This window comes from Amphibalanus amphitrite, unplaced genomic scaffold, assembly GCF_019059575.1.
Source record: "Amphibalanus amphitrite isolate SeventyFive unplaced genomic scaffold, NRLGWU_Aamphi_draft 000115F_arrow, whole genome shotgun sequence".
In the NCBI taxonomy this organism is placed as follows: domain Eukaryota; kingdom Metazoa; phylum Arthropoda; class Thecostraca; order Balanomorpha; family Balanidae; genus Amphibalanus; species Amphibalanus amphitrite.
This window is the reverse complement of record NW_024881610.1, coordinates 537,032-552,365: the sequence shown is the minus strand read 5'-3', so window position 1 is coordinate 552,365 and position 15,334 is coordinate 537,032. Positions and strand designations below refer to the sequence as shown.

The window sequence follows — 15,334 nt, the reverse complement described above, 5'->3', positions numbered from 1 at the left end:
TTCAGAAAGCTTTTAGCTTATCAAACAGTCAGCGCTGCCATTCTTATCGTCGACGCAGACTAGCCTGACTCAACCATTGACAAAAACAGACCAACCAGTAATCACACACATATGGTTACATCATCACAAATACCGACGTCAAATATCGCCCGGCACTGACTGGCATCCGTCGGCGATATGGAACATTCCACCAGCACAGTATTTCTACTCAGGCGAAATACACTTCCGATTGTCTGAGGAAAAGCCGGTAATGGGCATACGGCAGCTGGGCGCCGCCTTTTACCCGCTCTATTCTCTCAGCGATATGCCGAACGGAAAACATGATTTGTCAGCGGATCGGAGAATTTCAGCATCCGCGGCGCGATCGAGACGGTTCAGTGAACCGCAAATTCAATATTGCAGGCCTGCTGTAACGGGAGGCCTGCGCCAGAGGTGTTTACAAATCCCGAAACTAAAAACATCTGTGAATGCATATAAACGCCACGAAATAACACAGACATACTGAAAAATGACTCAGTCGGCAGGCATCCACTAAGCGTAAAGAACACATGCTTGTTTTAGTTAAGCATTGTGTCCAAATCCACGACATGAGCATTTAATTAGACCGTTTGCCATAACAAATCTATAAAAACTTGGCCTCTTGACTTTAATTCCAAAGACATTTGGCAATATCCTACGGTCAACTAGCAAGTTTCCGTTATTTATGTAACTGATTAGGAAAACCCACACACATTTTCACAAACTCTTCTCGCAACACTGTAGTAAGCGGCCTTCAATCCCAGGCAATATGGGTAATATTTCGGAAGCGTCGGGTATTCCAGGGGAAATGTATTCAAGCAATAAAGAGGTGTTAGTGGTTTGAAAGTGGTTTGAAATCTCAGGACGCAGTACCAAGTAAAATATCATACGGCCATCACACTGCCAAAGAGCTCGGCGGGAAGTGGATCTGACTACTTCATTCAGGTTTCCCACAGCTTCCATACGAGCTCTTTCCTAGTGATTTCACGAAGTGAACCATTTGATCCCTTTCATGCAAGACACAATTTAATATTCAATTTTATGAGATCTGAATAGGTATGTAATACATGCACAAGTGCACTTTGCCGTGAGTGGATTGATGTAAGTTCCGTGTATCGACTTAAACAAAGAGGCCATATCTTATGAAACACGGCCCGAGGGCTTTCTTTGAGGCCCCTTCAGAAGCCATAGGCTTAGCTGTAACCCCGATCCATAGCCAACAGAGTGCTTCCGTGGAATGGTGACCAAAGACACTAGATGTCCTTAGATTCGAGGTTGAATTCAGCAGCACACTCTGTTCGGTACCAACGAAACCCGGTGCTTTGACATCGTCTGTCCGCAAAAGGTTGGGGCAAATGAGACTGGCCAAATGAGTTGTTTCGCTCATACAAAACCCTAGCATGCGATAACGAAGACTTTAAGCTGGAGACTTCCAGTTTGCGGTTAACTCGCGTTTATTTTGGTGGCTAACTTCCTTACACGCGTGTAGCTGCCCACCAACTTTTACCCGGGGACTTCCATCCGCGGTTAACTGGTGGGTAGCTACACGCGTGTAAATATTTAAATGCCGACTTACACGCCAGTTTAAAGGGCTTCCCGATCAGCTGATCGGGATGCGGCGATCAGCTGGTCCAATGAACAAGTGCGAAATTCCGTTATTTATGGGACCGGTGGCCCCCAATCAGCGTTTTTACACATGCAATGAGTACAGCCGTAACAATGGGATGTGGTGATGCATTAACCTAACCAGAGCAGCGTTTGAAGCCGTGCCAATCAGCATCAGTAATGCTAATCGCCTTGTGTTATTTCACTCTGTATGGCCGACCGCCAGTCTACTGCATGATCTTGCAACAGCCGTATCTCAGATTACTCGTCTGCACTCGTCGGTTCGTCTCCGTCACCCCCCGTCCTCACCCCCGCCCCGTCACTTCACCGGTGAGGCCATGTCCATGTCCATGTGCTATAATGCTGGCCTGCCGCCAGAGGCGATATCGGCCGATTTGTGATGTCTCGGCGTGTATTGGCGGACGTGGCGTCGGGAGCATGTTCTTTTGGTGGGTTTCTGGAACATTTCGTTTTTTTTTCTTCTTCTTCTTCTTCTTTTCTTTCCTTTCTTCTTGAGCCGCTTGAGCTTCTTGAGTCCGGTCGGTGGCGGACTGCACCCTTTGACGGCAGCCTCACGAGCAACAGGTCCTTTTTTTTGGCCTTTTCTCTTTTTTTCTTTCTTTTTCTAATATTTTTTTTGCCTCTTTTTTTCTTTTTACATAAAGTCATGACATGCACGAGTTTTGGAACCGGTGAGGCGTCGTCGGTGTCCAATTCAATGCCACACAAAGGAGGATTATGAGTGATCAGTTTAATATGTGCGTGTCGCGGGGGTGGCTGACGTTCCAACGGCGCAGGATCCGGTCCACCACCAATGCCCATTTGCTGCCGTTTAAACCGCTAATGGTTCTTTTTGGCCGTCCTTTTCATATCTCTCCAGAGCTGTGTCAGCTGTTTCTAGTCCCATTTTTCTTCTGACCTTGCATTACAGGCTGTAACAATGTTCTTCCAAGACCGTTTTCGTTCTTCATTACTCCTTCCATCGTGTCGCTTATTTTCGATGACTTTTACTTCAGTCTTCATGACATCGGCTAACAAATGCATGTCTCTACTACTGAAATTTCTGCTCCTCTTCTTCCTGTCCATGGTTGTTGACCGGACACTCGTATTGCTTCCACTGAGCTGGTCCTCGCCCCACTGACACGTAACGCGAAGTGCGACGACAGGGGCCCGACACTAGCCGGCTGGCTCGACGATCACATTATTTCGGATGTGATACGAATCCCATCTCACTATCCCGAAGATTACGAAATAGCAGCTGGTGGCAAGGAGATAGGTGCGATGGAAATAGACTAATGCCTCCGTATTTGAAAATTTGAGTCCTACATCCTCAATTCTGTCAACTCAAATATTGCTCTGGTTACTCATGTATGACTTGTTGAAAACATCTGGATACCTACTTGCAGTGATGAAATACGTAATTTGTAACCCCTCAACAAGCACAGAGGCCAGTTTAACAAACAGAAAAATAGCCGCCTGGCAGAATTTTTTGCCTAAAGACCGTTTCACATACATAGTGTAAACGCGATAAGCACGTAAGCGGATAGGGCTTTACCGCTCTCGATCCGTATGTGAATCGGCCTTTAGGCGAAAAATTCCGCCAGGCGGCTATTTTTCTGTTGGTAAAACTGGCCTCAGTACTATGAAAAGGTGACCTCAAATTCGTCTAATCTTAGCAGCCGAACGGCTAGGCCGAACTGGCTGAAAAAGCCAGAACTAGATGATTGCACTATTGTCTATCACTTGCACATAAAATTTGCACAGAAATAAACTTTTAAAACCCCCTAAGGACCAAAAAGCACCACCGAAAAGATACCCGCGAACTTAATACATGGGGTGGCTCGCGTGTAAGTTTGGTCGCTAACTTAGCGAACAAACTATTTACCCGCAGATGGAAGTCTCCGGGCAAAGTTACCCGCCGACTTAAACGCGAGATAAACGCCAACTTACCCGCAAACCACTTACACGCGACTTACCCGCGTGTGGAAGTCTCCATAAAAAGAATTGTGGAACCGAAACTGATGTTGAGAGTGCAAACGTTCTTTGCGCAATTCCACGACGAAAAGGCCGCTGAATAGGCATTATGTAAGCGATTTGGGCTACGCGCACGAGCAACATCGGCGAAAGGAAACTCAATTGTCCTTGGCTTGTGAACGGTCATGGAAAGCCCACTTTACTTTAGCTTCGCATCCCTCAACTCCTCCAAGGCAGTGAAAGCCACGCAAATGATCAGATCTTTTCATGCCGCACCACAAAAGGAGTTGGTGGAGGAGCACAAAAGAATTCCAACGCGCAAGCAAAATATTTGGCGTATAGCTCGATTCGAGGCTATGTTTCGTCATGTCCAGATCCTTTCGTGCCCAGCAGCCTCCGCAGGTGATTCAGATCATCTTCAGATCAAAAATCGCTCTTCATGAGACATCCTATTCATATCATTATTTTCACCTCCGACTTGATGTAACACCGCTGTGGAGACGACCTAAACGACCGGTCTTTTCACAGCAACGCAATCGAACTTTCAAACAGCATCACACTACCGTCCTTATAAAAAACAATGCGGCAAAAACGGTCAATAATATTCGAGCAGCTTCACATGAGCACTGAAAACCGCCGGCGAATGGCGACTAGCGACGGTAGCCGGGCCGGCGGTGAGTGGAACGCCCAGAGCGACACGAGGCTGACACTGACATACGAGCCTTCGCCGTGAGACAATGGCGGCGCCTATGGGAGATGGCAGGGCGAGGCACGAGGCCGCGCGACAGGTTTCACTCGGCTGACCTCAGATGTGTCTGACAAGAAATACCTTTGACCTACCGGCTACCGCCATCAGAAAGGTTAACTGCATGGCGAGAAAACATAAACATATTGCAAAACTACGCTGTAGGTAATTGTGGTGAGCTTCAGAAACCACATAGGGCTTCACATTATGAGTTTCCCACCACCTTGTCAGGTTCACTCATCATCAGCCGCAACTCCCAAATTGCACTGGGCTTCATTGCACTGTGAGGAGGTCTTGCTGCCCGCCTACCGAACATCAGGGCACAGTGCGCACATCGGAGGGGTGCAACTCGTTCAGAAACTACCGAGCTGCTACACAGTCAGTCTCAGAAAGCACGGAGTGTAAGGAAAAGAGCCAGCGCTGCCGGTTTGAGACACAGCAGCGCAGAGAGTTGTGCACAACTGGCACTGATAGTGGACCGTCCGTGCTGGTTAGGTCAATGTCGCTGGGACTGACCTGAAGGATAGAACGGCAGAGAAAAACGAGTAACACATAGTTACCAATCATTCAATTGAACTCTTGCAATGACTCTGAATCAAACAGAACTGCAAAACGTGGTCTTTGATTAGGCTCGGCTGGCTTCAGAGTTCAGATCAGTTAACAATACTCAAATCTGACAGGCCTTGCGTGTTGTTAGCACTGCGAGACGAAGTTGAATAAGTATTCATCGTGTATTTTTATATTGTTTTCCACGTGTTCCATCACTCTGGATATCAAATTCAGTGCCCCCAGTCCCTATCGGTTTTGAACATCCGTTGGAGCATAGCCGAGTCTTGGTCTGTCCGTCCGCGTCGGTCCGGCAATTTTACCCTCTCATGTCGGAAAACCTGTCTACAGAATACAGCAGTGAGGAATTCAGTTTTGAGGGGAGAGAGAGAGAGAGAGAGAGAGAGAGAGAGAGAGAGAGAGAGAGAGAGAGAGAGAGAGAGAGAGGGAGAGAGAGAGAGAGGGAGAGAGAGAGAGAGAGAGAGAGAGAGAGAGAGAAAGAAAGAAAGAAAGAAAGAGAGAGAGAGAGAGAGAGAGAGAGAGAAAGAAAGAAAGAAAGAAAAAGAGAGAGAGAGAGAGGGGGAGAGAGAGAGAGAGAGAGAGAGAGAGAGAGAGAGAGAGAGAGAGAGAGAGAGAGAGAGAGAGAGAGAGAGAGAGAGAGAGAGAGAGAGAGAGAGAGAGAGAGAGAGAGAGAGAGAGAGAGAGAGAGAGAGAGAGAGGTTGCTAGGACTGCAGAGACGGCATCGTCCGGGGATAAAAATGGCTTACAGGCAAATCGACCGAGATGATTTGCCGCACTGCGGGTGTGATCCTTAAAAAAGATGTGGAGTCGTTCCCAGCAAAACCCATTCCATTTCCATTTGAAAAGTTTTGTCAGGCTTGCAGACTCTTTGAAACGTATCCCGTTAGGGCCTAACAGTTCGAGAATAAAAGTACGGCTCTACATAGATCACTGACGGCATTTGTGCTGCACAAGTTTTGAAAAAAAAAGGTTTCATGTGCCACGAAGAAAACAACTGCGAGTGCCAACAAATAAATTAGGTGCTCTACGTACTTGGGAGTTTGCTACCTCTCTTTAATTACAAGGATGATCTAACCATCAAAGAAGCTGAAGAAATGAAAGTGGAGAGAAAGTCTAATGTGTTTACGGTAGAACTAGAAGAATATTCAACAATTTGTACTGAGTATGCAGACATGTGCGTAGATCCGAGAAAATGGATGATCTGATCCTACGGATCCCGATCTCGGATCCATCGGTATCATGGATCCGCTCTGCAATTTATCGAGATACGTAGGGATCATAGATCCCAGGCTAATTTTTTGCTTGAGATCCGGTGAGATCATAGATCCACACTTATTTTTGTCAACTCAGAAATCCCAGAAAATCACTCGTTGCAACTCAAAAACGCTCTGTTTTAGAGATTGTATGTGATTGCACGTCATACTCCATAGTTTTGTGTCACTTATTTAGAAACACTTGGAAACATGTTTTCAAATGTTGGAGAGATCCACATCAGAGAGTTCGTGGGATCCACTCGGATCATAGATCCATGTTCTTGGTTTATCGTCAGATTATATGAGATCACAGATCCAGATTTAAAAAAAATCACGCCGGATCGGGTGGGATCATAGATCCTAGCCTGCAGTTTGCTTCGAGATCCACTGAGATCCTAGATCCATCACTCGGATCCATGCACATGTCTGCTAAGCATTCGTCTGTACTTCCTTTACTATTGTCATACCAAGCAAAGCTTTTCCCTTTACCTTCACGTACCTTTTTTGTAAAATATTACTGATTATATTTGCTTTGACAGCACATACACATACGTTAGTCCATATTTCCTCTTATATGCCCAAAGTGGTTGTGCGCTCTAGATCCAGAAACTGGCGCATTGCAAAATATCGTGGACGCGGAAAACCTGATAACCAATTGTGCGTACGGTGTTTTGCTTCATGATTAACTGGAAATGCAGACAAACGTGAACAGCGCTTAGCAGCCGCAACATGCTGTGCTGTGTATCAGAGCAGGAATATCAAGACTGAAATACCTACGCTACAACTGCACTACCTACCAGCCGCGAGTAAATAGGCCCTTTCAGCTCCGACCCAAATGTGGCTCCGAGTGTGAGAGTTGGGGGGCGGGCGATGACACAGCAGGAACGCAGCAGTAACACAACAGGTGAGGCAGCGACATCGAGCAGATAGTACCACCACTCACCAGGCACCGACCCTCGGTCGCTGAGCCGAGCGAGGCGGCGGAGCGGGGCCGGCTGGGCCGAATCGGCACCGCACGGGAAAAGAGCCAGTCTGCTGACTGGTCGCCGGGCGCGGCGCCGTAGCGTGAAATGCGCCCGTCTGAACCGGTCCACGATCGGAGCGAAGGTGTAGAGCGGGGCGGGCCGCGGTGGGAGGTGTCCCGGGCCGGCGCCGGGGAGGTGTCCCTCCCGAGGTGGGGAGGTGTCTCACTGTCCCAGGTGTCCCAGCGCACACTCACCTCGTCCCACCGGATGAACTTGTCGCCGCGCTGCAGCTCCTCGGGCACGACAGCCGGCCGCAGCTGCACCACGTGTACGGCCGGCCGGTAGCCAGCCATGGCCCGCTGTCAGCTGCCGCCGCCGCCGACAGTCTGCCGGTGCCGCCGGCGGGACGGCGCAGCTCGGCTCGTCGGCCGCCGCGCGCGCACACCTGCAACAGGGGAGGGGAGGGGAGGGAGTCAGACGGGCGCCGACCGACGGCGAGCGGTGACGGCAGCGAGCCGGCCCGGCCGACCCGGCCCGGCCCGGCGACAGACACCTGACAGCCGCGGCCCGGAGCGGCGCCCCGGGCTGGGGCAGGGAACAGAGCGGCGCCCCGGGCCGAGAGGCGAGACAGCCATGAGCCAGGGAACAGAGGGGCGCCCCGGGCCGAGACAGGGAACGGAGCCCAGAGCGAGGTGGCGCTCACAGCTCGAGCCAGGGTACAGTGGTGCGCCCTATAGCCAGCCAGGGAAATGAGGCCAGATACACCGGCCCACAGTCCGAAACAGGCAGCAGAGGGGTGCCCGGACCGAAACAAGAAGCAGAAGCCACAGAAGGGCGCACCCAGTCCTAACCAAGGAGCAGAGAGGCGCCTCGCGGGTCCTAAGGCAGAAAATGAAGCAAACCGGACCAGTGTAATAAGTAGACCACGTCTTTCGAGTGGCCGGATTGGCGATGTCAGAACCAGTTCACTAAGCGGCCGTTGAGCGGGTCGCTTATTCTACCGTCCTTTTGAACAGGTTCAGACTCAGATGGTGAAACTCTGAGACGACCCGTGAGCCGCACCAAAGTCGGAAGAGCTGGACATTTCACAGCAGTCGTCATCGCGAGCGAGATCATCGCTGCCTTTATGCAAGCCTCCATGTGAACGATGGATCACAACATTCGGCTCGCCTTTCTATGTAGTTATAAGCGCCATTATAATTGATCACGACCCATAGACCGGTGTATACCGGTTTACGGACTGAGCTTTACAGCGAACACTTATGTGAGGCTTTAGCCAGTTCTTAACCCTCGCCGGCACAGGGGGGGGGGTTGAAGCAACCCCCCCTAAGGTTTTTCGCGAATAACTCGCGTAAAAAGCGGCCGATCGCGACGAAACTTTCAGTACCCTCGCATTGATCAATTTTACACCTACCCTGAAAATTTCATGACCCTGACCTCAATGACCTTTGACCTGTGACCTCTTTTCTGTGACCATGTTTGGCCGAAATCGCGGTTCGGCGCATGTCGGCTCGCATTAGCCGCGCGTTTGCAAGCTTTTCGTGGTTTCAAACGTTCAAACATGTGATTTGATGTTGCTCCCATGCATTAGGGTGGGTGTCAAGGTCACCTGAAGGTCAGGTCAGGTCATTGACCTTTGGTGACCTCGGGTGACCTCGGTTCACTTTTTCGAGTTTTACATGTTTCTAGGCTAGTTTTTCGAGCTGAATTCGATTTTAGCAACCATTTGAACATTTACGAAGTAGTTTTGGTGCCTTCGTAACATGTTACGAAGCTGTCCGAGGCGGTTGACACGTATTACGAATACCCGTCACAACCCCTACCGGTTGACCTGACCTGACCTGACCCAACCTGGTCTAAATGCTTTAAGACATCATCTCTGATCAAAACTAACACGATATTCGTGATCAGCACCCCGGAAAACCACATAGCAGCCACACTTTACGACTTTCTAACAGGTCCCGATTTTCCCGGTTTTCGGGTCATTGACCTGACCTGGAAGGTCACCCGATGACCTAGGACCTTAAAATTGGGTATCATCGGCTTCCTCTCGTGACGGGCAACACTCTCGTTTTTTCCGCGAAGCTCTAGCTCGATCAGGGGCCAAACGCGAGGGGGGGTCGTACCAACCAACCCCCCCCCCCCCCTTGTGCCGTCGAAGGACTCAAAATGGCCTGTGCCGGCGAGGGTTGTAGCGTGACGCAAGGATGAATGTGAGCCGTATAAGTGTGAGTCAGCTTCAGCGTCGAGCTGTGAACCGGTGACCCAGCGTTGGTCATAGCCGCCGGCATCTGATGCCGGCAGGGCCGAGTTACACCCTGCAAGTAGCTGGGCCGGGCATGACGTATGGGAGCATGATTGGCTGGTTATGATGTGAGATATATGACGTATGACAGCGCGATTGGTTGGTGATGATGTGAGATGTGTGTCTGCGAGCTGTGGATGTGCCAGGAGGGGGATTGTGAGTTTAGTTGGCTGGAAGATGTAGAGGAGAGCAGAATAGATCTTCTTCTTGTGCTGGACGGTGACTTTTAAGTCAGTACGACAAGCTATTTCGGCCTTCTCGACTAAGTGTTGTGATTATGTCTGACGTAGAAGAGGGCAGTGGTGCACCGGTAGCTGGTACCAATACCATGGAACCAGAGTTTCCTGCGCCTGCATTCGATCTGCGGGCAATACCGGAGTTCGACGGCAGCGGTGACGTCGTCAGATGGCTGGAGCAGGCGACACAGCTGTGTGCCCTGCGTCGTGTGTCACTGGCCGCTGTCATACCCACACGCCTGAGGGACCAGGCGTACGAGGTGTGGGCCACCCTCTCCTCCACCGAGCAGCGGGATGCTGCAATCGTCCGCCAAAAACTGCATCGTGCATTTGCATTGGGACCCGACGCGGCTATGTATGAGCTGTATCACCGACGTCTACAACCGGGCGAGTCTGTGGATGCCTACCTGGGATCAGTCAAGCGGCTGATATCCCTCATAGGTTCAGTGTCCAACGAAGTGATGACGACGCACTTCCTGCAAGGTCTGCCGCCGGAGGTGCGGCTAACAGTACGTAACAGTGCTGGAGATGAAACTCTCTCCTTGGAGCGAGCCGTCGCCGTCGCTAGGTCAACGTTGGCGATGGCGGCCAGGGAGAGAGCGACTGCATCGGTGGCTGTCGTCCAGCCGCCGCCATCATATGTACAGCAGCAGCGGGGAGCCAGAGGGACGGGTCGCCGTCCACCACTGCGGTGTTGGACCTGTAACCAGGTAGGCCACATCGCCCGGCTCTGCCCAAACGGGCACGGCGACGGCGCTACATCAGCGCCACGGGCTCCGCCGTCGCCAGCTGCCGCAGTGACCCAAGAGCCCCCATCATCGACATCAATGTAAATGGGCGCAAGTGCCGAGCACTCGTCGACACAGGGTGCAGCGAGACAGTGGTGTGGAAGGGCATGGTGTCCTGCTGGGAGCGGAGTGACGCCAGGTTGGTCGCTGTCAACGACAGCCCGGTGCTGTGCTGTGGGCGGGCTGTGGTCAGCCTTGGAGTGCGCGGGGCGACAGTGAGTGTGCGGGCGGTCGTCGTACCGGCCCGGTTGCTGGGCGTAGACGTGTTGCTGGGCATGACCGGCATTGACGCCCTGCAGGGCGTGAGTGTAAGTGGAGGATCCGTTCGCTTCGGGAGCGACAACCCAGTTGCGAGCGTCGACACGGCTGCTGTGGTGCAGCGTGAGGCCCCGCCGGAGCGGGAGGTGTGTCGAGCGGTCGACACGGCTGCTGTGGTGCAGCGTGAGGCCCCGCCGGAGCGGGAGGTGTGTCGAGCGGTCGACACGGCTACTGTGGTGCAGCGTGAGGCCCCGTCGGAGCGGGAGGTGTGTCGTGCGGTCGACACGGCTGCTGTGGTGCAGCGTGAGGTCCCGCCGGAGCGGGAGGTGTGTCGAGCGGTCGACACGGAGCCGGAGCTAAGGATTGACGAGACTGACTTCACGGCTGTGTTCGATGATGTGTGGACAGTCCGTTGGAAATGGGCCGGTGGCGTGGCTCCGCCCCCGCTTGGAAACTCGATAGCTCAGTACGGTGTGCCGAGTTGTGCGCGTGAAAAATTCGATGCAGAGCTGGCGCTGTGGATTAGTGAGGGCTGGCTGCGCGAATACGATGAGACGATGTACGGTCCCGCACAGGGATTGATCCCGTTGATGGTGGTTACTCAGGCAGCGAAGGACAAGGTGCGGCCGGTGTTAGATTATCGGGAACTTAATCAACACCTGACACGTCACACAGCCGACGCTGACGTCTGCGTGGAAGAGCTGCGAAGGTGGCGACGTCACGGACGCCGGGTCGCTGTCCTGGATCTGAAGAAAGCTTTTCTTCAGCTTCGTGTGGACCCGGCCCTGTGGCCGTACCAGACAGTCATCGTGCAAGGGCGGCGGTACTGCCTGACCAGGGTCGGCTTTGGGCTCAGTATCGCGCCTCTGATCATGAAGGCTGTGGTCAGGAAGGTGCTCGCACAGAGCCCCGGGTTGGCAGAGGCAGTGCTGCCTTACGCCGATGATCTGCTGGTCAACGAAGCGGTGGTCTCGGCTGATGAGGTTGCCGAGCACTTCGCTCGATTCGGGCTCACATGCAAGCCGCCGGAGCGGGTCGCGACCGGTGCACGTATGCTGGGCCTTCGTGTCGCCGAGAGCGACGGGCCGGCACTCCAGTGGAGTAGGGACGGGGAGTCACCAACGCAGGCTCCACCCGTGCTAACGCGGCGATCTGTCTTCGCGTGGGCCGGCCAGCTGACATCTCATGTGCCGGTCGCAGGCTGGCTGCGGCCGGCCGCTGCATGGATGAAGCGGACTGCCAACCGCCTCAGCCCGGACTGGGACACTCCGATCGTCAGCGAGGAACTACAACGTGAGGTGGATGAGGTGTCACGGCGGTTTCGAGCATGTGACCCGGCACGCGGCCAGTGGTGTGTGACAGGGACGAGCGTCGTGGTGTGGACCGACGCCAGCTCCATCGCCCGCGGTGTCGTGCTCACTGACCCTGACACGGGCGCCATCATCGAGGATGCGTCCTGGCTGCGTGCCGAATCGGAGAGGGACGTGCACATCAATATCTCAGAACTGGATGCCGCTCTCAACGGTGTCAACCTGGCGGTAGCATGGGGCTTCCGTCGCCTGACGCTCCGGACAGACTCGGTGACGGTGCACCGCTGGCTGAGTGACGCGCTGTCGGGTAAGGCAAGGCTGCGAACCAAGGCGCAGTCCGAAATGCTTATCCGACGGCGCGTGGCTGTTTTCCGTCAGCTCGTCATCGAGTACGAACTGGAGGTCACTATCGAGCTGGTCGCGTCAGCGGTCAACCGTGCTGATGAGGTGACGCGGGTGCCCAACGCCTGGCTGCAGACTGCCGACCAGCCAACCACTGATTCGTCCAAAGCACAACCGGTGGCTGTCGCTGCCATCACAAGTGCCTCAGCGAGTGACATCCGCACCATCCACGAAAACATCGGTCACCAAGGAGTGAGGAGAACGTTGTGGTACGCCCGACGTGAGCTGGGGGTGAGGCGGGTGTCAAAACCAGCTGTGCGAGACGTGGTCAGACGATGCCAGACGTGTGCCTCGATTGACCCGGCGCCGGAGCGCTGGCCCGGTGGGTCACTCGGAACAGAACGCACGTGGGATCGCCTGGCCATGGATGTCACCCACGTGCACGGCCACCCATACCTGACGCTGGTGGACTGCGGGCCGTCGAGGTACGCCATATGGCGACGGCTTCGCCGGGCAGGAGCTCTGGAGATTGTGAGTGAGCTGGAGAACGTGTTTCTAGAGCGTGGAGCCCCGGCGGAAATACTCACGGACAATGCGACAGAGTTCCGTGGCCGGGTCATGTTAGCGTTCGCGGCTCGCTGGGACGTATCCATCCGGTTCCGCGCTGCCTACGAGCCCGGCGGGAACGGCATCGTCGAGCGCCATCATCGTACCATCAAAGTGATGGTGGCCCGGCAGTCCTGCTCCGTTGCTGAAGCAGTCCATCGATACAACGTGACACCGAAGGATGGCAGTGACCCGGCCACAGCTCCAATCAACGGGGTGCTTCGACACCCTGGCCGAGACGTTGACGTGACGCCCCGCACAACCTCAGACGAGCCTGGTGACGCCCTGCCGCTGAAGAAACCCGGTGTATACCAGGTAGGGGACAAGGTGTGGGTTCGGCGGCGGGGCGACCGATGTTTTGTAAAGTCAGACGAGGGTATTGTGACAGGCGTCGTTTCGGCCCAGACAATCGAAGTCGATAATGTCCCACGACATGTGCGAAACCTCCGACATCGGTTGACCGTCCCTGAATGTCCGAGGCCAGGGGCTCTGCGAGCGCCAACGGTGGAGTGGTCTGATGACAGCGAGTGTGATGGCGTGTGTGTGTCGCCAGCTCCGAGTGATATGACGGAGTCGGACACGCGGCCGCCCAGCGTCGCTCAGTCCCCGGACCCCGATCCACCGACCGGGTCCGATGTGTCCGCAGACGAGAGTGAAACGTTCGTGCCTGCGACGCTGCGGCGTGGTACGCGTGTTCGAAGAGAGCCGGAAAGATATGGCGATGGTGTGCCAGAGGATGTAGTTGATGCGTTGATTGAATGACATGTAACATGTAGAGTAATGTGGTTCTTCAGAACCAGGGGGTGATGTAGCGTGACGCAAGGATGAATGTGAGCCGTATAAGTGTGAGTCAGCTTCAGCGTCGAGCTGTGAACCGGTGACCCAGCGTTGGTCATAGCCGCCGGCATCTGATGCCGGCAGGGCCGAGTTACACCCTGCAAGTAGCTGGGCCGGGCATGACGTATGGGAGCATGATTGGCTGGTTATGATGTGAGATATATGACGTATGACAGCGCGATTGGTTGGTGATGATGTGAGATGTGTGTCTGCGAGCTGTGGATGTGCCAGGAGGGGGATTGTGAGTTTAGTTGGCTGGAAGATGTAGAGGAGAGCAGAATAGATCTTCTTCTTGTGCTGGACGGTGACTTTTAAGTCAGTACGACAAGGGTTAAAAATAGCGTTGAATAAACAGGCGATGCAACAGACTCCGCGCTTATTTCACGAAAAACGGTCGGTGAGCAAAAAGGTCACGGAAACGCACATAAAAACGCGAAAATCGTTACCACATGATAGGAGCTGAGTGCATTCAGCGTGCGTCGGAGACGGGCCAAAGCCTGCCATTAAGATGTCAGACGAGTGGACTAAGCCGATTAGGCTGACGGATCATCCTCTGAGCTCCAACTGCCACTCATGGGCAACAGATACTGGCCGCCGGACGGGTCAAATGAGGCAGCAATAGAAAATGGTGCTTGGTAAAAAGAACGGCCAGGCCAAAGGGTGGAAGCTTTGCTACTGTCACGTCAGCACGCATACACCATTAGCCGCATTAGACGGACAGGCCTGGATGAAAAAAGTTGATAAGACACTTCCAAATATCCTAGCGCAGTTACCTTCCCTCTCTCCCTTCGATACGAATTGAAAAGCCATCAGCTAAGTGATTCGTTCTCCAGTTGTGACATTCCGAAATTGGTGGAAATTATATCAAGTAGTTAGAATGCCTTTAAAAGCCCGCTGTCAATGACATATGGGAATAGACTTGTGTTCGCGAAACAGGATCCAGGTTTCAATAATATGTTATTGATCCAAAGTGTTCCATCAGCAAACTTTCACAGTGAACCCGGCATCAAGGGACTGTGTCAAATGGTAGCGACTGTCTTGATTGCCAAATACCTACCTATGCAACTTGGTGACTGAATATCAGTCAGTCAGTCAGACGGGACAACGTGGGATAAGAAATTGATAATCTAGCATGTGGCCGTTACCGTTCATTCATCCTGATCCGTCCCTAAAACATACACACACAAAGTGAAGTTTCGACCATAATCCCCATTCACACCAACCGATCACACTGCCAGCATAAAGCATAGAGGTATGTACTGAGATTCGAGCACAGGGACAAGGTGAGTTCGTCTGCGCCGCCAGGGTAGTATGTACGGGGGCGGTGCTCCATCCCGCAGCCCTCAGGCGGCGTACCCTCCGACAGTCGAGACCCCATCCGTTCGTCACCTGAAGCCGACGTCCGTCCGCGCGCCTGCAACGTGTCTGTTGTGTCCCGCAACTGTGCGCCGTCTGATCAATACGTCCCGAGGCCGGCCCGCGGCGTCAACAGGCGGAGCAGTCAGATCACATCGGACAGGATCT

General features: G+C 53.3%; 1 protein-coding gene across 5 annotated transcripts in view; it reads right to left on the bottom strand.

Annotated features, from left to right (window-relative positions):
• LOC122381177 (1-phosphatidylinositol 4,5-bisphosphate phosphodiesterase classes I and II-like) overlaps positions 1-15,334 on the bottom strand; it is a 91,770-nt gene that overhangs the window by 74,437 nt on the left and 1,999 nt on the right. For all 5 annotated transcript variants that reach the window (XM_043365044.1, XM_043365041.1, XM_043365042.1 and 2 more), the window contains exon 2: positions 7,383-7,573. In XM_043365044.1, coding sequence (XP_043220979.1) covers positions 7,383-7,481 — 99 coding nt within the window. In that variant the 5' untranslated portion in view covers positions 7,482-7,573. The remainder of the gene's footprint in view (positions 1-7,382; positions 7,574-15,334) is intronic.